The following is a 19565-nucleotide window of genomic DNA, read 5'->3' as shown; positions in this document are numbered from 1 at the left end:
CTTTTAACAAATTTTTTTTTTTGGTCGAAACACTCTTTTAATTATTATTTTTTTGGTCGAAAGAAACACTCTTTTAATTATTCAATACGAGGGCCCAAAAAAAAATTATTCAATACGACGATTTCGTGCAACTCAGCGTAGACATTTGCCTCGTGGGATTCTGCTTAGTTGTCCCTTCACGCGGACCCACGCGCTCCCCGCTTTGCGCGTACTTCGCCAAAACGTTGCTTGACCGCTACGTGCGACGGTCAGCCCAGCAGCGGCAGCTCCGAAACCGAAGCGCCCCCACCCCGCGCCTCTCGAGGACATCTCCGGCCACCGCGAATGTACCGAACTGCCCCCCGTCGAGTCCCACGTGGCGTGCGAAACCGAGCGAGTTCCCGTGTTCTCCCCAATCGAGGCGAGTAAGGGTTGGTTGTTTCCGGGAGCGATTTTCCTTTTGGGCTTTTTGTTAAAAAGGGAGATTTGGGGAATATGCAGGCCAAACGCTCCTCGACAGCGCCACATGGCCAGACGGACGTGGACTGGATGGTGACTAAGGTGGCTCCATATTTTGGCCTTTTTCCTTAATGAGGTGTATTTACCTCCTCCTTTTTTTTTTTCTTGAAAAGGTGTATTTACCTCTTTCAAAATAAAAATAAAATTCTGCATTCAACCCTTTGATTAAAAAAAAAAAATTACATTGCACTGAAAAATACAATATGTTTCCTGGAGCGCCATCCGATTCCCAGTTCCATAAAATTGAAATTGGTGATTTTCGAATTGATTCCTAATATCGGGGGGAGGGGGAACCCGGACCGCTCGGAATGCCCGTACCGTACTGATTATTTTTTTATGTTTTCTTTTTTAATTGTAAATTTAATATATCGCTGGTTGTATTTTTTTTATTTCTTAAATGTAATCATAATTTTAATTAATATATTAAAAATACAGCTTGTGTTGCTCACCCATACTTATAATTGATTGGCAAATTCGTAGATGTGTAACACCGAGTTGAATCATAGAAAAAAAAAAAGGTCTTTCTCGATATCTGATTCCACTGGACCGCTCGGAAAATCCGATCGAACCAAAAAACCGATCACCCCCATGTACCGTTAGCTCGACTTTCCACTTGAGTCAACTCATTTTCTGTTTCCCCAAGGCTAAACTTAATTCATTTGCGAAAAGTAAGCTACGAGTACATGCCCGTTCACATAGCTCAATTTCAAATATCGACCATTTTAAATGCGTAAAATGAAAGGGAATATTGTTTGTTAATAATTGAATATTGGATAACGTACGTATGTTTTCGAACATGAAATTGTGAGATATTTCTGGCGGATTTGAGGTTTTTTAGCAACGCAATAGGCAAAATTGCAGTTGCGAAATTTCCGCTAATCAAATTAACTAATCCCTCCTTGCTTTACAAATCAGAATAATTCAATTTTTAAGTCGAAACCGGGTTTGATTATCGCAAGCCTTCTTTAGCAATATTTTAATTATTTTTCGACCGGATCCAACTTTATGTATATGCACAAGAAAATCCATGGAACAATGTAAATTTACCTCGGTGTTAAATGTGGACTATCATCAAACAAGCGATAGGACATAAGGAAACATATCCTATCTTGTCATATCGGATTTATCGAAGAAAATTTCCCGATAAAGGAAAAAATATTTCGGAGAATGATTTACTACCAAAATCACCACATGCCACCTTAAAAATAGTGTACATTTGAAATGCACTTATTAAAACGGCCGCATTATGATTTTAACAAACACGAACGAATCAAGTAATTGCAGACATTTTTAGTTTATCTATTTACCAAATGCATCTCATTGATCGTTGGATAAAACTGAGTTTAATTTCAACACTCGAAAAGCCGGATCGAACGGTCGGCGACCTGCTCGATTTATCCGAATCCTCAATCAGCGGGAGTCACCGATCGAACGAACCGTAAAATTTAAACGTATACAGAGTCGCATGACGACACTAGCGAGTCCCCAGCTCGCTCGATTAAGTAACCGAAAATCGTAGGAGCGAGCGGCCAAATTCAAATTCAATACCAGTTCGTGCCGACCTTCGGTTTCGCACGTGTGGAGTCAATTTCGGACAAAAATCGCTCCTGCGAGTTCTGTCTCTGCTCTCGACGTCACCGGTCCCTCCCTCCCTCCGATTTCCTCCTCCCCCTCGTGAATTTTCTCTCTCCTCTCCTCCTTCGCCCTGACCGCACGTGGCTTTGCACCCCCCCTCTACTGCTTATCGTACGCACCCCCTCTCTCTCTTCACTCTCTACTGCTTTCTCTCTCTAGCTCAACCAATCACTGACACAGACGGAGAGCGAGAGAGAGAGAGAGAGAGAGAGAGAGGGACAAAGATAGGCTGCGAATGTCACAGCCTGAAGCTGCAAGGTGCGCTACTACCACAACATTGCACTTGCGTAGAAAGTTGTCGAAACCATCCGGTTCACCTCCCTCCTTGCGGAATCGCCGCGCTGTATTTCGTCTCCTCCGTTTCCTTCGATGCGATTGATTCCATCGTCGTCCCCTGTCGTCGCCATCAGTCGCTTCTTCCTTTCTTGGCACCTGCGCCGTTGTAAGTTTTTGTCCCGGTTTTTCAGCTGGGATTGGGCCTTGCGTGAAGTGAAGTACAAAAGGTAAGAGACAGAGCGGAGAGAGCCTGAGGGGGGGCTGAGACCGAGGAGAGCACTGTAATAGTGGTGCAGTGTGATGCTGTCCAGATCGTGTCGTCGTTTTCTGCTGGCTCGGCTTTTTCTCTTATCGCGTTGCTTTCCGGTTTCAGGGTCTGCTTTCTTGGCTCCGATTCCGCGAAACGGAAGCTTTTGCGGAGACGATAATGCTGTGCGACGACCATGTTAGTTTTTCCAGGTTGGCTTTGTCCGTGAAACATAGGAAATGTCCGTGCAGTGATTTGGAGGAATGTGAGTGATTCAGCGAAGCGCATGGAAAGGTGCAGAGAGGCGGAAACGAAACACATTCCTGTCTGGTTACTGAGTTGGATAGGCCATTGAAGATCAATCTCGTCCGGGATTCGGTTCTCCTTTGTTCGACCAGCGTTGAGGTAGATCTTAGGATCGGGTTTGGGACTAGCTGGAGTTGTTTGATTAGAGGTTTTTCACCGGCTTAGTTCTTCTTTTTCGCTTCTCGGGAGAAGATGATGAACGAGAGTGCGGGGAAAGCGGCGCCGTGTCTGGCGATTACGGAGAAGCGTCAAGCTCCGACAAGGCCCGGAGGTTGTGTCGGTATCTTCTGTCAGCTCTTTGACTGGCACCGTAGGTTCGCCAAGAAGAAGCTCTTCTCCAGAAAGTTGCTTCCTCCTGGTGATTTCCTTGTTCTGCCACGCCTTTCTTTATGCTTCGTTTTGCTTGCTCACCCTCGGAAATGCACAAATCTCTGGTTCTTACATCTTGCACATCACGGTAAACCACTGCAATGTTCACGTTCTTCTTTTGATTCGATGTGTCAGCTCGCGCGAAGCAAGTATCGAGGAACTTCCACCGGGACGAGAAGATGCCCGCTGCTAGGCTACATTTGGTAGGCCTTTCTCAAACTTTATCCCTCGTTTCTTTCTGTTGGTTTGCTGTTAGGATGACTGGCTGTGGTTACTTTTTTCTTGAACATGACATTTATTGAATGTTAGATCGCCGATGAGAACAAAGGGGGTTTCCCCAATTCGAGGAGAAATGGGAATAAGAATCTTGATCTGGAACAGAGGCAAAAGCATGAAACTCAAGCTCCGGGGTTGGTTGCCAGGCTAATGGGTCTTGAATCCATGCCTGCTGCGCAGAAGAAGGTTACCAGACCTCTGTCATGCGACACTCGCCATGGTAAAGTGCAGAAGTTTCTCCTTGGTAGCGAAGGGTCCGCAGAGGAAGACGACTTGGATATTGAAAAGGGACAGCTAAAGCACGAACTGAGGCCTCAGAAACTTCAGAAGACTGGTCCATTGGAGAGACGGGTTGTTACACGCTTTGGAGTGGAGGCTTTGCAAATTAAAGGTGTCTTGACTAAATCGAGGAAGCAGCATCACCCCAAGCTTCTCCCCCCTGTGAAGAGCCCAAGAATCTCTTCCATACAGAATACATCACGGACTTCTCGATTGATTGATGCAGCTGCTAGGATACTAGAACCTGGATTGCAAGCCAGAAGCAGGGTTAAATGTGCCCTTCCGTACTCCATCTCCGGATATCCTTCCAGTGAGGTGGGTATAGCGGAAAGGTCTCCATCGCAGTCACAAAATGCCTTTACGCAGGCCATTTGTAGTGAAGCCGAGGCCGCAGGACAAACTTCATGCATTGACTGTGGTAATTTGGTGGATATAGACCTCAGACAAAACACATCGCAGCAGATGCTAAATCATGTAACCATAACCTTGAATCCTTTTCATGCTTCATATCAAGACTCTCGAATCAATGAACCAAGACCACCAGCAGCAGCTGTCATGGAAGAAAGAGACGTAACTTATAGGAGAAGGCAACGAGAATCTGTTGCTCCGTGCTCCCCACCGAATTGCCACTTTCAAGTCTTTAATGTGCCCCTTAAGGATGCGAAACCGCTTCCTAAAGAATGCCAGGAGCAGCGGTGTATGCCAAGCCATGGGTGCAACCCTCACCAGGAAGAATCACCATCCAATGCTTTGAAGAATAGTCCCACCACCGAGAAGGAGATGTTAGAGACTGGTCGGACGACTCCAACTGCCAAATGCATTAATTCCAATGGAAGGAAAGCCTTGTTAAGTGGAAATTCTGCTACTGGGGCTAAGGATTTTGTAGCTCTGAACCGCAGCCTAAGTGGTCAAACGCGTCCCAGGGTGCCAGTCAAAGCTGAAAACTCTGGTTCTGATGCAGCCAGAAAGACTCGTGTTAGACGAGCTGATTCTTTGTCACAATTCAGATCTCCAGTACGGAAGATAAGGTCCGCTAATGTTGATGGACTAGTCGAGAGTCCAAGTTTTGTCAGTTCTGAAGTCAGTAAACAAAATAATGCTCAGCATAATGCAGTTCCCAAGACCAAGGTCAACTTTCGTGCTTCCTCCAGCGACAGAAGTTGTGACAGCAATAAATTGGTGGGTGAAGCTGATAGAATTAAAGCTGGGGGCAGTAACAATAACAGTGTTGTTAGTTTTACATTCAACTCTCCGCTGAAGCACAGGAGTGGTTTTCCTGAGGGTATTGGTAGCAAGAGAACCGAAAAGAGCCTTCCTGGTGGAAAGGTATCTGATTCCAGAGAGCCATTATTCAACAGAAGTGATGATAAAGCAGCATTTCAAAAGCAGTTCCCCTGGAATGGAGATGCTCTAGGTGCCCTTTTGGACTGTAAATTGAAGGAGTTGATTTCTCAAGAAGAAGACGAGCTGAGCACAGCATGTGCCATGCCCAAGCGATCTACTGCTATGATTCTCCAAGAACTGATAGCCGCTTTGACTGCTGCACCACCTCTATCACAAGATTGTCATATGCTTGATGCTGGAAATGCTATTAAGGTCGGTTTTCTCAGTCTCAATGGTTGTTAAGTAGTGCAATATGAATATGCTATCATGTAGGTAATCAAATGTGGTGGTTGTGACTGGAGGACAATCTAAGAAAGCAAACTCATGTGGAATGATTAGCATAGTTGATTTCATGTATATTTGGGGATCTGTACTTGGTAAAAAATACTTCTTCATTATATTGTAATTCCTTTGATTGAACTGCACTGTTTGTTCTGCTATATGGCATATGCTGTTTTTCCTGACTGATGCATCATGTTCTAATGAATAATGATGCCTTTAAACATGCTAGACTAATAACTATTGTTCTTTCCTATCAGAAAAAGGCAAAGAAGGAAGGGACATTGATTGGATTTTCGAGTGATGTGAATCATTTGAGCCCAGGTTCAGTCCTTGATGCATCCTTTTCCAATGACAGCTGCATCTCCAGTAGCTTAGATGAATGCACAGGTAACCCGCCAGAATTCGTGTTCCTTTCATCATAGCTCACAAACCACCCTACTGGAATCTTCATGTACTCTTCTCTGATACCGGCTTCCCTTGGCTAAACAAATTAGACCGTGTTTTCAGGATTGAAGTTGCATCCTGACTTCATGGACTACCCTGATCCTCTGCAGCCACTCAATCTGGAAGCTTACCTTTTGGACTCTGCTACATCACTCGACAACCGAAGAAGCTACCCTGATCATCTTATTGACCGGATAACTAGACTGATAGGGGACCTAGATCTTGTGGTGTTGGGATTGGATGGGAGCAGGCTCGCACATGCAAAGGATGTGATTTTGCATGCTGAACTGCTCTTTACGGATTTGACTCGACGTCATTCTGATGGGATGAAAGATTTCATGATTACCCTCTTTCTCCTTGATGAACTCGAACGTGCTGCCGCCACCACCTGGACAGATATGAAATCTTTCTTTGGATCGAAGGAAGCCAAAGAGGGGAATCAGCTGAGGCGGTTTCTTTTCCACTGTTTGTTGGAGTGCTTGGATTCAAAGTACCGGAGATACTGTAACTTTGGATATCAAGGGTGGACGAGACAATCGATGTTCTTAAATATAGGGAACTTGATCAGAGATGTTGGAGGGGAGGTGAGAGAGTGGGCCTGTATAGCTGGGATGACTCCCGATGAGATAATCGACTACGAGATGAGTCACGCTCTTGGGAAATGGACAGATTTCGACATCGAGGCGTTCGAGAATGGTGCTGAACTGGGCGAGGATATACTCTCTAATCTGGTGGAGGAAATTCTGATAGAGCTTTGAGGACCAATGTGGTTCCTGGGATTTAGACCGGCTGGCCGACTAATTTTGCATTTATGATGCTGTCGCAGCAAATGGTGCAACTTTGTGTTTAGGAAGACAGTAACTGTTGTACAAAAGTACCGAAACGGGTAGCAGTGGAGGCTAATTATTTGTAAATGACCATTCTATTCCAAGACGCTAACTGAATTTCTGGGTCAGATAATCCCCACCCCCACCCCTCTTCCCCCCCCCCCCCTCTTAAGGCCACTCTATGAACTGTCGTCAAATGTTGATGTTCCTTCAGCTTAATATGTGTTCTCGTTTCGGGTTCAAAAGTTACCGTTTCTTTTACCAGATGTGTTTTTTATGTTGCAAGATTTGAGTGAATAGTAACTGCAATTATTGAAAATTGCCTAAAATCTCTTACATCCACAGTTGAGCTCGTTCCATTTATGAATGTAAACGCATGTTAGGCATAACTAGTTTTACGCTTCCACCACAATCTCACTAAACTGGAACTGGAAGGCCAAAGTTCCCATCTTTATTGCATCAGAAACAAACCCCAGAAACATTGAAAGCTTCTTTCTTCATAATGTGGAGAAAGACGGAAAAAAGAATACTAAGAATTCATTATGCTCTGTCGATGGTGATCAAACACATCCTCAGAACGTGTAAAGGATTTTTTGTAAACCTCGATCAAACTTGTTGAAAACAAACAGAAACTGTCCAAATCCTGAATCAAATCATGATCTTTTCAGAACTTCCTGTACCCCAAGATAGTTCTCCCAATCCCGTTCCCTCTCCCGATCCTCCCCCTGTCGTCCCCATTGATGGCGCTCGCGGCGGCGCACGACAGCCCCTTCAGCTCTTCCACGCTCGCGTAGCTCTTCCTTGCCATCAGCCCACCCTTCTTCTCCCCTGCTGCTGCACCGACCGATTTGCTCCCCCTACCTTTCGAGCCGCCACCCGCCTTCGACCAGCTCTTTGACGGCGGGGTGGTCTCGGCCAGCGAGGGGAGCGCCGGGGGCTTCCGGTTCTCTTTCCTCAGAACCGACGCGAAGTCCGGGACGGACTGAGCCAAAATCGAAGGCGACCCTCTTCGGCCGCCGCCGCCCAAATTCCCATGGAACCTGACTTGTTTCTTGGGCGGCGGGGTGAGCTTGAGATCCCTGTCTTCAGGCTCTTCTTGCCTCGCGTGCTTCATCCTCAATCTGGATTCTCTCAGCCGAGCGTAGGCGTCGTACCGGGGTCCTCTCTCCACGACGTAGTGGTCGGTGGTGAGCCTCAGCGGGACGATGTCGTCGGTGGCGGAGTTTTGGGAGAGAAGGAGAGAGACCGGGTCGAGGAGGGCTGGAGCGGTGCTCGCTGGACGCGGAGACGGGTCGTTGCTCTCCGCCACCGTCGATGGCGAGATTTGAGCGGCGGGGCAGCGTTGCTCTGTTCCTCCTTCCTTTCCGGGGCGTTGGGAGCGGAGGAGAGAGACGGGGTCGAGGGCGTGGAAGAGAGCTTGGAGGGCTTGAGCGGTGTTCGCTGGGTGCGTAGACGCTTTGTTGCTCTCCGCCGCCATTGTTCCTTTCTCGGTTTTCGGCTACTCTGTTTTCGGCTGCTCTGTTTTCGTATTGACGAAGACAGAGGGAGAGGGAGAGAGAGAGAGGGTTTTGTAGTGTTCGGTTCTTGTTTTCTGCGACAGAAGAAGGAGATCGTGAGATGAAGGAAGTGAAGCAACGGTCTCATTGAAGGAGAGAGGGAGTGGGAAAGTCGTCTGCTTTTTTACCGACCCCTTTTTCTTCTTTCTCCTCTTTTCAATTCCTCCAACGTTCGTATTTCGAGTGTTGGGGGGCCCTCTCGCTCGGATCATCGGAGGGCCCCGTGATCTCATCGGATCCTCTACCAACCGTCTGATCTCGGGTGGGGCTTCTCTCCTACTGATTGTGTGTCCCCGATAGTTTCCTCTTTTTCTTTTCCAACTCTTTGTCCTACGTGTCATGTTCTGTGTTTTTTGTGGGCCCACGTGTCTTTGGAGTTGACTAGGTTTGGATCATCCATCTTCTTGTGATGTACGAACTGTTCCTGTAACTCATGTACACTAAATTTAATTTTTTTTTTTGTTTTGGTGGTTTTGAGGGATGGCAAGCCGGCTAAAACACAGGTTCCTTTACATATTAAAAAATATTTTTAATCACCCACAAAAATATTTAAACATAAATTACTATCAATAATAAAAAAAAAATTCAATAAAAAATTATTTTCAACTATACCATAGATCATCTTAATATTTTTCGAATCACTTACTTTTCGTGAAAGAAACGGAGCCTTATTTGCTAATTCTTATTGGGAGCTCAATACCAGAACAAAGACATGAGCTTTGATCTGTGCGGCTGAAAAATAAAAAGCACCGCCTTTCATAATTACTAGATAAAAGTCATGAATCTTGGTCGATGCGACGAAAGTGGCATCCGTTGTGATTCTATTCAATTTCAGCCGCTTTCGGGTTTGTTGAAGGAGGTTGAGGGTTCGAATAAGCGAGTTTTGGCCAGAATCAGATCTAGAGTTACACAATGGACTCCGCATCGAAGGGTTTGTCGTGAAGGAAGTTTTGGTATGATGACTAGTTGAAGGATTTGGCTATTCATTCAGGTCAATATTTCATTGAATTCGCAGAAATCTATTGATTAACCTGATAATGAAACGACATCGCTTTTGAAAGTTGGAAGACAGGGAGATCATTGCCACAATGACTCAATCTCTCAAGCCTTGCGGCAACCCCTAGAGACGAGGACGGGCGGAGTGAGCGAAAAGAGGATCGATAGACTAGGTTCGAAGATCAAGGATGGACTCTTATGAGAAAAGGATGGAGATTGCCCTCCTTCATTTGCTATCGGGCGATCGAGATGATAAAAGAATTAAGAGTTTGTTCTCACAGCTGCCACAACCTAATGGACCGCTGGGATAATACCTTCGCATTCCGATCGGAGCGGATGAGGACCATCTAAATTCGCGTGCTAGATTCATTCTTTCCAAGTAATTGACACAGTAGTAATCAACTAAAGGGGCAAAAACAAGTCTCATTATCCATTTAACCTAATTTTTTACAACTACCTTCGCACTTCAAACCTTGTGGAACTTGTACTTCTGTCCTAAGTTGAATCTTTCAATGCTTTGATCAAACCCATTGAGCACCAGATTCCGCACAGCCTCGACTCCCTGCTCGAGTGCTACGTCAATCTGTGCAGAGAAGTGATAACAGTCACGAAAACCGCTGGCGATTCTAAGCATATCGATTTGCCCAACCTCACCTCAGGAACAACAGTTCTCCTATCCGAGAACACTGGCTGTCGGAAAGAAGTTGCGTACCTGTTGTCGTTCGAGGGAACTGAATTTCTGCAAGAGAAAAGCTTTCATTTCCATGGTGCCAGGTGGATTTCCGATGCCTGCAAACACCCGAGTTAAACAAAAGCAGACTGGAGAAAGGAGTGGAGAGATGGATCTAAAAGGTGCACTAAACCAACCTATGCACAACCTAGGAAATTCGCGGCGGCCATCCAAGTGGGCCATCACACTTTTTACTCTGCAAGATGAGAAACAAAAAAGTTGAGCGGCTTGACAGTCTGAAAATGCAGGCTGGGGAATATCAAGACATGTAAAGCATTTTGAATATAAGGGTATGCAGACTTTATACCCGTTATGATAGCCATGGCCTGCTTTTGGCTGTAGCCTTAAAACACCATTCGGCAAGCTCATCTCATCGTATACCTGCATAAGAAAACATGGAAAATATCGTGGAATGTGGATATAGATATGCACCTTAGTTCTTCCAGACCTGCATAAGAGTAGGCATATACATGTACGTACCAATAAGATATGACGCAAGGGAACTTGATAATATGCCGCCAGTGCCCCAACCTTCCGGATTAACAATGAAAAAGGAGAAAAGAGTTAGAATTAGAAACACTCAGCATGTATCTAGAAAAAATGCTTGCAAACATCAATCACCACCAGGGAAGAGTACGCAATCAACAGTGACTTACATTGGTGGACAAAACCAAGTGGAAAATACAAAAAGAAGAAATCATATGCCAACTGCCAGCTCCCTCCCCTCTTTCTGGTCTCTCCAAAAGACAATACCAGAAGACAATGAAAGATAATAAAAAGGGGAGAAAACCTACAAATCCAAATACATATAACTACTAACAATCATACATGGAGTTGGAATGACTTTGTTAAGTGATGCACCAGTAAAGATCTGCCTAAAGAGCTAAACACTCAAGTACTCTTTGTGGAGCTTAATCTATGTCATTTTCATCTGGAATTGTTTAATGATATCAAGCCATGAGCTCTCTCGGATTGGAGGCTACAAAGCATCCTGAGGCCATGTAGCATAACCAGGGCAGCTTTCGGTCTAACAGGGTGATGACTGAGGACTTTGCTGGCTATTGGGGTGACTGGTGAGATTATGATCTCCTGCATTCAGAGGTCATATGTTTCAACAAGTGCATTGAGGATGAGACAGTGGATGATCTGTAATATCCCAAGTGTTACATGAAGTGGTAGAAATTTTTTTAAGTATTCATCAATAGAAAATGAACTCTTGAACACTCAATACTCCCCTTGGGCTTTTTATGTGATTTTAAGCTTAAGATGTTACATAGTGATAAATGGGTAGACAAATTTCTAAAACCAAAAACCCCTCATCCTGTACTACATTTTCACACTCCTGACAGATTGCACAACTAGTTTGCCTCGTTCACTCATAGAAACAAAAACCAGTGTTTCCAGGAGACGCTGCCAAACTGATCACTATGCCGTTCACACAAAGTTCAAATGCCCAGGCACTTTAATGGCATTTCTCTCTGAACCAAAAAGAAGAAACAATCATCTGTAAGAAATTCTTCAATACTATGCGCTAAACTAAAAACAAGTTGTAGATATGAGAACCAGATGTAGATATAGTTATAGCATGAAGACATCTTTTCATTAAACCTTGAAATTAGTAATTAACTCACATATAAGCAGCAATGATTAACTTAATACATCTCTAGGCATTTCTTGTGGCCTCAATATTGGTGCCAGAGGAATAAACCTCAGCGAGATACAGAAGTCAGGCAAAAGTGGATCCTATGAATTATGTTTCGCCACTATTATTCAAAGGCAATGAGCAATCTCATAACTTAATGTTTCTGGCTCATCATCGTACAATTATATGAAAAGAAAACTTGAGCAGCCTTTTGATCAAAATTCAACAAGTCTCACATGTAGACAACGACTCTTCTCTATTAAAACCTTGGCTTCTTCGTTCAAATGTTCATAAAGATGATTATATGTCGATTCAACAGAACAGCCACTTCAGTGATTGAAAGAACAGGATCGAACAACTAACCGATTCTCCACAGAAGTTCATGTAAGTCTGAGGCTTCGCTAACAGAACTGGCACCTCTCCAATGGAACCTGCAATCATCACGCGAGAAGATTGACCTATCACTGGACGCATAGACTGAAATGAGCCCTAATCCCCTTTCCAATAATGAAACAAGAAGCAAGGAAAAAACAGTGCGTATCAAAGTCAAGGAGTACCTATTCCAATCAAACATTTTGACTGGACAATGTTCATTACGACGCCCTCTTCTTCAGATATTCGATCGATCATTTCAAAACCGACCTAAGCGAGAACCTTCCACGTAAATAGCCAAATAGAATGGAGATATAATGACATTGAAACTCGAGGAAAACCCAATGTCAACTCGTACATTGTGCCTAGTACCACAGTACTTATTTCCAGGATTCCCCAAACCAGCTACGAGCCAAGGCGTGTACTCCACTTTCAACCCATTGATGTTATCCGGCAACGAAGCAGATGCGCAAACCCTTATCGAAACAAAACGTTTCCTCCGAAAGCGACGAGAGTGAAGCTCTTTTCGAAAGGAAATGCTCGTACTGGAGGCAGACAATGCATACACCATCGACCTATACTCAGAGAACAGCACGCAATTACTCGACTAAGCTCATGTGCGTCACACAAAAAAAAAAAAAAAACATTCTCAGCCGTCCAAAATTCAAAACTTTTTTTTGCCCCTAGAGCTCAGTCGTCATTCCCCAATATGATTAAGCGAGAACACAAGAACACTTTACCACTAATCCCACAATTCACCAACCACAAAAATCATCCCCAAAAGTAACTAGCCGAGCAAGACCAAAGCTTTTGATGAATAGTTCGAAGGTAAACGAGAACACCCTCGTTTTGGCAGACTGGGGCGCTCTTCCTTGTCCTATTCAAAGTCGAAATTTCCATTCCAAGGGCATGGAGGCCATTGAAGGAGCACAGAGAGAGATGCGTAGAAGAGAAGACTGCAAAACAAAAAAAAAAGGAAAGGGAAAAGCAGACCTTTCACTGGAAGTGGAGACTGGACGACGCACAGGCGAGTCGGTGACGACGGTTTGAGGATTGGAGGCGTTCGAGCCTTTTCTGACTAGTTTTCGTTGCGCTCACACTGCAGGGACTGGGAGATTTATCACTGAGACATATTTTTCTTTTCTTTTCCACATAATGCGGGGATAAAATAAATAAAAAATGATGTTGGTATTTTTTTTTTTTTTGGAAAAACTGCATTAGAAGTCTTGAAACTTATCATAAAAATACAAATGAGTCCTAAAACTTTCAAAAAGTACAACTAAGTCCTAAAACTTGTCACAAATGTGCATTCGAATCCTAAAACTTTCAAAAAGCGTAATAAAGTCCTAAAAAGTAAAAATCGTAACTTTTCGAAAGTATTATGGCTCGAATGCATTTTCGTGACAAGTTTTAGGACTTGATTGGAATTTTTGAAAGTTTTAAGACTCAATTGCACTTTCAAGATAAGTTTTAGGACTCCCAATACATTTATTCCATTTTTTTTGTCGGAATGATTTTGATAATTTACTTGGACAAAATAAACACAATTCGTGTCATATATAAACATATATATATATATAGATTAACCATTCCATATAGAAGCAAAAACTGATAGTTATTAACATGTTTCAATATTTCTGACCGAACCCCATAAAAAAAAAAACATGTTTCAATATTTGTAAGCGTTACATTATTGGACCGTCAGGAAAAACATTATATGTGACAACACTAGTCATAACAAAAAAGTAAGAAGAAAATAAGTTTTACTGTTTAGATACCTATTTTTGCAATTTAAGGATTGACACAGTTTAAAATTTTATATTATAACGTAATCCAAGATAGAATTAAAGTGTGTAATTGGGCAGTATAGGCATCAATTCAAATGATTTCCATCCAAATATGTGAGCAGCAATATATTGAAATTCTCTTGTTAGTTTTCACTGAAAAAATTTTGCACCTTATATAGGTTCTGTAATTATTGAGATCATTAGATAAATCAAAATAATTATTATTTGTTGGTAGACAATGACTCTGGTACTAAATCATCCTCAGCCATTTCAGGATCATTCAAGGTCTCCATCTCTAGATACATGGGATGGTCCACTTCCTCAAGATCCTTGCAAACATGATTCCAAGCCTAATCTCAAGAATTTGGGCAATTGGCCTATACTAAGAAAGACTAAAGCTTTCTTTATAGTTGAGACGGATGAGACGTGCCGAATATTCCGATGAAACCAACTTATATGGCGAAGGATGTGAGCTCTCGCCACGAAGCATTTATCAAAAAGATTATCAGTCATATTACTATACTGTTGTAAAACAATAACCCGAGGCCTCTCGTTTTTGCTAGCATCTTCTCCTAAAGCCTTTTTTATTCATAAATTTATGCTGGCTTTACGGTAATTTAACTTGTATCTTATATATTGAGTATGATTTATTATGTAGCAATTTACTTGTTATTTTGGATTTCCAATTTTTTTTTTAAAACAAATAACCCGACGCCTCTCATTTTCGTTAATGAAACGATAAAGTTCTATGTTAATTTCAATATTAAGTGCATCAATTGCTAAAAGCCTTGTTGTTATCTTTCATCTTGGTTATCAAAAATCAAGGGTAAATGCAGACTTTGAATATAGATCAAACAGAGAATTGCAATGAACCATTTCATATGCAAAATTCATCTAATTATCAATATACAAAAATCAAGCAGCACGATAGTATCAGCAACTGAAAGATGAAAACAGAATTTCCGTGGCTTCTTCCATTTCATCCATCTTCCCCTGAGAATATGAGTCACGTTACAAGTCAAATCTTGGTAAGGAATAGACGTTAGTAGGCATAGATCAGCGACAACAATGAAATGCCGTATCGGCAATGTACAGTCGGTAATGAACAATCCTTTTCAAGTCCCGGATTGGAGGATTGCTCGAGAAATACTCGGACTAAACCTTCTCGCACTTTGCGCGTACGAGTGACTTGGACACTTGCCTTATGGCAGTCAGTTGGTGATCCCGATGTCCTCACGGCATGTAAAGAAGGGCGACTCGACCATTTTTGAACGGCCTTGCACTTAATTGTCCATGCGACCGACTATGATTTGGCAAACGCTCGCTTCGATCAGCATTCTGCCAGAAGGATAACTCTACATGTTGGATTTCCTTTCCCATCTCTCCTTCACATCAAGCCTATCAAGAGCAGAAAAGCAAAGATCAACTACCGCAAACAAAGAACACATGAGTAACATGGGTATTCGGCCAACTAGGAACATTTTACATGTACTATTTAGGCTAAGGACTCGTGAAGTGCATGCATATTGAAATGATGCATTCGTGGGAAAAAAAGAAAAGAGAAACCACAAGTAATGTTGAGATAATTGCGAATACTCGTCTCGCAAGAGTAGCAATTTCATTTTCCAAATCAGCTGAGCATATAACCAACTGCTCCTCTGGTCGACAAAAATAACTCAATTTCCCGAATTTCACCATTAAAGCAGCATTAATTCAGCAGATAATATGCAAGAAAGTGAGTGGTACCCCCAATGTAACTTCCGCCGTTTCATAAATGTAATCTGCTGTTGCATATCCTGCTGCTCTACTGAAGAATCTTCTTTGCTAATGAGACTAGAGTTGGACAGACTGGACTCTTCAACTGATGTATCTTCGTCAATCCTATTTTTGCTATTTGGCTTTTCTTGGAATTTCCTGGTCTCATCTGCAATACCACAAATGTTAGGAGAATAATAAGCTCTGCAATATGGATTGAAGTCACTAATGCCGCAAAGGAGACCTTTCCATCTCTTTTGCTCTGACTTTTTCTTTATTTGCATGCGCTTCTTATGCAGCTCCTGCCAGTTGAAAAGAGAATAAGGTGTCTTTACTTTGGCCAAATAATACGGAAAGGTAATTGGTGAATTTATAAAGGGAATGATACCAGGGTAAAATCATCTAGTATTAAATTTAGCAGGAGGAGAGAAGCAAAAAATTACAACGCTATGTTATTGCACTTGGACATGGGTATGGTCACACGGAATGCATATGTCACATTGGTCTTGAGATATATATACATCTAAATGTAGGACATGTGGATCCGGACAAGAATATACAAACCTACAGGCTAGAACATGGAACCTAAAAAGTATATCATAACTAACTAGTATTCGTGGTGGCTTTTGCTTTTGGCTTTATCTTTCAGGTTTAGCTTCATATGGAGATTTGTTACATCCTAATTCCCACATGAAGGAAGTGACTTGAGAATAAAGTCCAGTCAAATGCCATCACTTGAATATGTGGAAATTTTACTGACACAATAGGGGCTACGTCGAAATAATTAGCATTAGAACATTGAGCCTCCTGGTGTGGAGGCATGTACAGAGCACCCATTTGATAAAGCAATGGGATCTAGAGCACTAAGCCCATGGCCTCCCATGTAGCTTGTGAACTGTTGAGAAGTAAAGGAAACAGACATGGCCTGTAGTAGGTATAAACATCTCAATTCAGCTGTGTGAGAGTTGTAAACCAATGCAAGACTGAAGGCTCAACCCCAAAAATCATCCCTCACTACTCATTTGGGGAGTTTTGACAAGGACCAAGTTGCCCCAGTTTTCTTCCAATGAACAGCACTAAGCATACAAACAAACCCATGTTGTATCCATTGACATTGACATAGGCAGTACACTCATGACCTCAATAAAAGAGTTGGACCAAAAAACTTTCGGAGGAAAGAGATTTAAATGATACAATTTGAAAGACACCAGAAGATTTCTTAGACTCCAGATGATCTCCTATCAATGAGATACTTGTTTTAATTGACACAGCTGGATCTTCATCACAGTCAGCAGTCTTTTCACATTCCTCTCTAGTAAACTAATGTGAAGTCAATTACATCATGTATCAGAACTTCCTTTGACAGCCATTTATCATCAGAACACGGACTGCAGAGGCCGAGTGATTTTTAGGTGCATAACAAAGCCACATCCATCAGACCATAATATGAACTAATACACCAAAAGAAAGGAAGACCAATGGTATCTCAAGAACTAATAATGAAGTACAAGACCAGAAGAGCCAAACCCCAGAAATATTACTGTGTGATTGACTGACCAGCGCGACATAAAGACATGCATCTCCTAAGTCGTCTTTCCTGATTCTTGCCTGATCTAGTAAATTCAGAGCCGTAATTTGATGGCCAACAAGGTGTGCACCCTCTTTTACAAGTTAACAACTCAAAACACAAACACCATTTTTGATTCATTAACTATAAAGATCTTGCCATCTCATTCTTTGAAAACAGTAAACAGTAAAATAGCAAGCAAAAACACATGTTCCATCCACGGCACTGTTAAGACTTTCAGCCAGCATCCAATGGATATCCGCATGAGTTGAATAAGACGTGTCGGAACAATCGGCTTGTTATGCCAACCGTTTGTCCTAAAAAACTATGCCATGAAGAGACAATCTCGCGATGGACGTCATACATGTTCGTCAGCAAGAAACTGGCTCACGATTGGAGACCATGAACATGAGCTCTCATGCCACCCTAAACTAACCTTAATCCAAAAGAGAGAAGCCATTATCAAACGGGCTCGCGATGTAAACCAAGAAGGCACATTCCTTAACATACACGTTCAAGGATCAGATAGCAGAGCCTGGAGATGAAGTCATGTTATTCACATCTCTTTCAGGCAAGTCAGGAACTTCGGCCAAAAACGCAAAGACAATGACGTGAAACGATTTCCCAGTCTACAACAATCCTAAGGCACGAAAACCCAGTTGATCAAGAACGACAACATAAACAAGAATCGAGCAAATCATACAACCCAGACAGATATGCACTTCTTTCCATAGTTGAGAAAAGGGATGATGGGCATACTTGGAATTTGGAGAGCTGGTCCTTGGTGACCCCAGGGGAGTTGAAATTGGGTTGTAGAGAGGGAGATGAAGCTATCGCCGCTTCTCTTCGCATGTCTTCTTCCTCCATCTCTCTCGCTCTCCCTCTCTCTCTCGCTCTGCGCCAAAAGATGCTCACCGAAGTTCGGCGACGTTTGACAAAATGGAGAAGATGAAGAATAAGTTCGGCGATGCCCACGGTCACACTGTAAGCATCAGGCCCACGGTCACAGTTCTGCCCATGTTTGGATCGGGCTTGGGCCATGAGTAGTGCTCACAGTTAAGCTTGACTGGTGGGCCTCACAGTGCCAATTCTCCTGAGCATGTTATGGTGGACACCTCTACTCACTTGAGTTAGCCGGGTTAGGTATGTTCCCACTACAAGCTTGGAATGGGATTGAAAGTTAGCGGGCGCATGGCAACACTTCTGCTCTAAAAATTAAATTTTGATATATTCAACTTTTGGAGTAAAAAAAAATACTCCAGAAGAAGTTGCAATCTATGTAAATATTTAATAACAAGCGGTTATTTAGGAATTGGTCATCTTCCTTGCCACTCTCCACTCGTTTTACTTTCGATTAGAATTTTTGCTTGCCTCATTCAATAAAATGAGTTTGTGAAAAAGAAGAAGAAGAAGAAGAAGAAGAAAGGGTTGTTTTTATAAGTTTTAGTTTAATAACAACTTAGCAATTATTAAACATTCTAACATTTTTTTACCTTTTCCTATTACATATTCCCTCAAAGATTTTTATTATTTTCTCTCACCATTACAGAAATATCGCCAGTTACATATAGAATAATAATGATAATTAGTGTCTTTCAAACTATTATCGAGTCTTTACATCTTAAGTTAGAATGATATGGCCTACAACGAATTCGGCCTTTATTTTGTTGGGAGAATAACCAAAATAATCATAAACCTATTGTAATTGTGTCAATTTAATCATAAACTTTTTTTTGCCAATTGAGTCTTAATTTTTTTTGCAATTATGCTAATTCAATCTATTTAGCTGGTTGGTGTTGATGTGGCGCCGTCTCCACCGACGTGGAAAATTTTTAATAATATTTTATTATTTTTTGAATAATTTTTCTCTATTTATTTTCTTCTTCTTCTTTCTTTGTGGTTTGGCGGAAAGGAGAATGTCGGCCATTGGTCAAGGGCCGACGACCTCTATTTGCCCACGGGCGAGGGCCTGCGAGGGTGACCAAAACTAAAAAAGAAAAAAAAGACATATAAAAATAAGTAAAAAGATCAAAACATAATTAAAAAATTATTAAAAATTTTCCATGTCGATGTCGGCTAGTCAAATGGATTAAATTAGTATAATTACGATAGATTTAGAACTTTTTCCCTTATTTTGTTTTAAAAAAGAGAAAATGTATATGAAAGAGGGTGGACTTTAACGGAGTGTTTACAATAATATACATATTCTACTTTTACAAGATTGAAAAATAAAGTTCGAAATGGAATAAGACTTCGAGGCGTGACAATATTCTTTTTAAGGATTTATTTGTCCCACAATGTTGCTAATGATTTTTGACAAATATCTTTCAGGATACAA

The 19565-nt window shown here is 42.1% G+C and overlaps 4 protein-coding genes across 9 annotated transcripts; 1 reads left to right on the top strand and 3 right to left on the bottom strand.

The window, feature by feature from the left end:
* Window positions 1-2263: 2263 nt before the first annotated feature.
* Window positions 2264-6964, top strand: LOC115745362. 3 transcript variants are annotated; one of them, XM_030680887.2, is made up of 6 exons: window positions 2265-3320; window positions 3467-3534; window positions 3641-5482; window positions 5809-5938; window positions 6059-6758; window positions 6806-6964. In XM_030680887.2, the coding sequence occupies exons 1-5, from the start codon at window positions 3155-3157 to the stop codon at window positions 6751-6753; spliced, it is 2901 nt and encodes a 966-aa protein (XP_030536747.1). In that variant the 5' UTR covers window positions 2265-3154; the 3' UTR covers window positions 6754-6758; window positions 6806-6964. The 3 variants fall into 3 exon arrangements, with proteins under 3 accessions (XP_048140059.1, XP_030536747.1, XP_030536746.1); XM_048284102.1 differs by having other exon boundaries at window positions 2264-3320; window positions 5812-5938; window positions 6059-6964; XM_030680886.2 differs by having other exon boundaries at window positions 6059-6964.
* A 276-nt stretch (window positions 6965-7240) lies between these two features.
* Window positions 7241-8366, bottom strand: LOC115745363. Its single transcript, XM_030680888.2, has one exon. The coding sequence runs from the start codon at window positions 8297-8299 to the stop codon at window positions 7487-7489; it is 813 nt and encodes a 270-aa protein (XP_030536748.1). The 5' UTR covers window positions 8300-8366; the 3' UTR covers window positions 7241-7486.
* Window positions 8367-9670: 1304 nt separating this feature from the next.
* LOC115745439 (chloroplastic group IIB intron splicing facilitator CRS2-B, chloroplastic) lies at window positions 9671-13240 on the bottom strand. 4 transcript variants are annotated; one of them, XM_030680978.1, is made up of 10 exons: window positions 13112-13240; window positions 12859-12995; window positions 12477-12693; window positions 12304-12388; window positions 12110-12177; window positions 10585-10635; window positions 10412-10485; window positions 10242-10300; window positions 10087-10163; window positions 9712-9957 (listed from the first exon to the last, which is right to left on the bottom strand). In XM_030680978.1, exons 3-10 carry the CDS (start codon window positions 12687-12689, stop codon window positions 9841-9843), a joined length of 744 nt encoding a protein of 247 aa, XP_030536838.1. In that variant the 5' UTR covers window positions 12690-12693; window positions 12859-12995; window positions 13112-13240; the 3' UTR covers window positions 9712-9840. The 4 variants fall into 4 exon arrangements, with proteins under 4 accessions (XP_048140507.1, XP_048140509.1, XP_048140508.1 ...); XM_048284550.1 differs by having other exon boundaries at window positions 9671-9957; window positions 10087-10300; XM_048284552.1 differs by having other exon boundaries at window positions 9671-9957; window positions 10087-10300; window positions 12882-12995.
* A 1613-nt stretch (window positions 13241-14853) lies between these two features.
* LOC115745443 (protein FAM204A) lies at window positions 14854-18155 on the bottom strand. The gene is made up of 4 exons (XM_030680986.2): window positions 17987-18155; window positions 15905-15962; window positions 15652-15829; window positions 14854-15303 (listed from the first exon to the last, which is right to left on the bottom strand). The coding sequence occupies exons 1-4, from the start codon at window positions 18092-18094 to the stop codon at window positions 15261-15263; spliced, it is 387 nt and encodes a 128-aa protein (XP_030536846.1). The 5' UTR covers window positions 18095-18155; the 3' UTR covers window positions 14854-15260.
* Window positions 18156-19565: the final 1410 nt, after the last annotated feature.

This window comes from Rhodamnia argentea, chromosome 8, assembly GCF_020921035.1.
Source record: "Rhodamnia argentea isolate NSW1041297 chromosome 8, ASM2092103v1, whole genome shotgun sequence".
NCBI lineage: Eukaryota > Viridiplantae > Streptophyta > Magnoliopsida > Myrtales > Myrtaceae > Rhodamnia > Rhodamnia argentea.
Note: the sequence above shows the minus strand (reverse complement) of the source record. Positions and strands in the feature narration are given on the sequence as shown.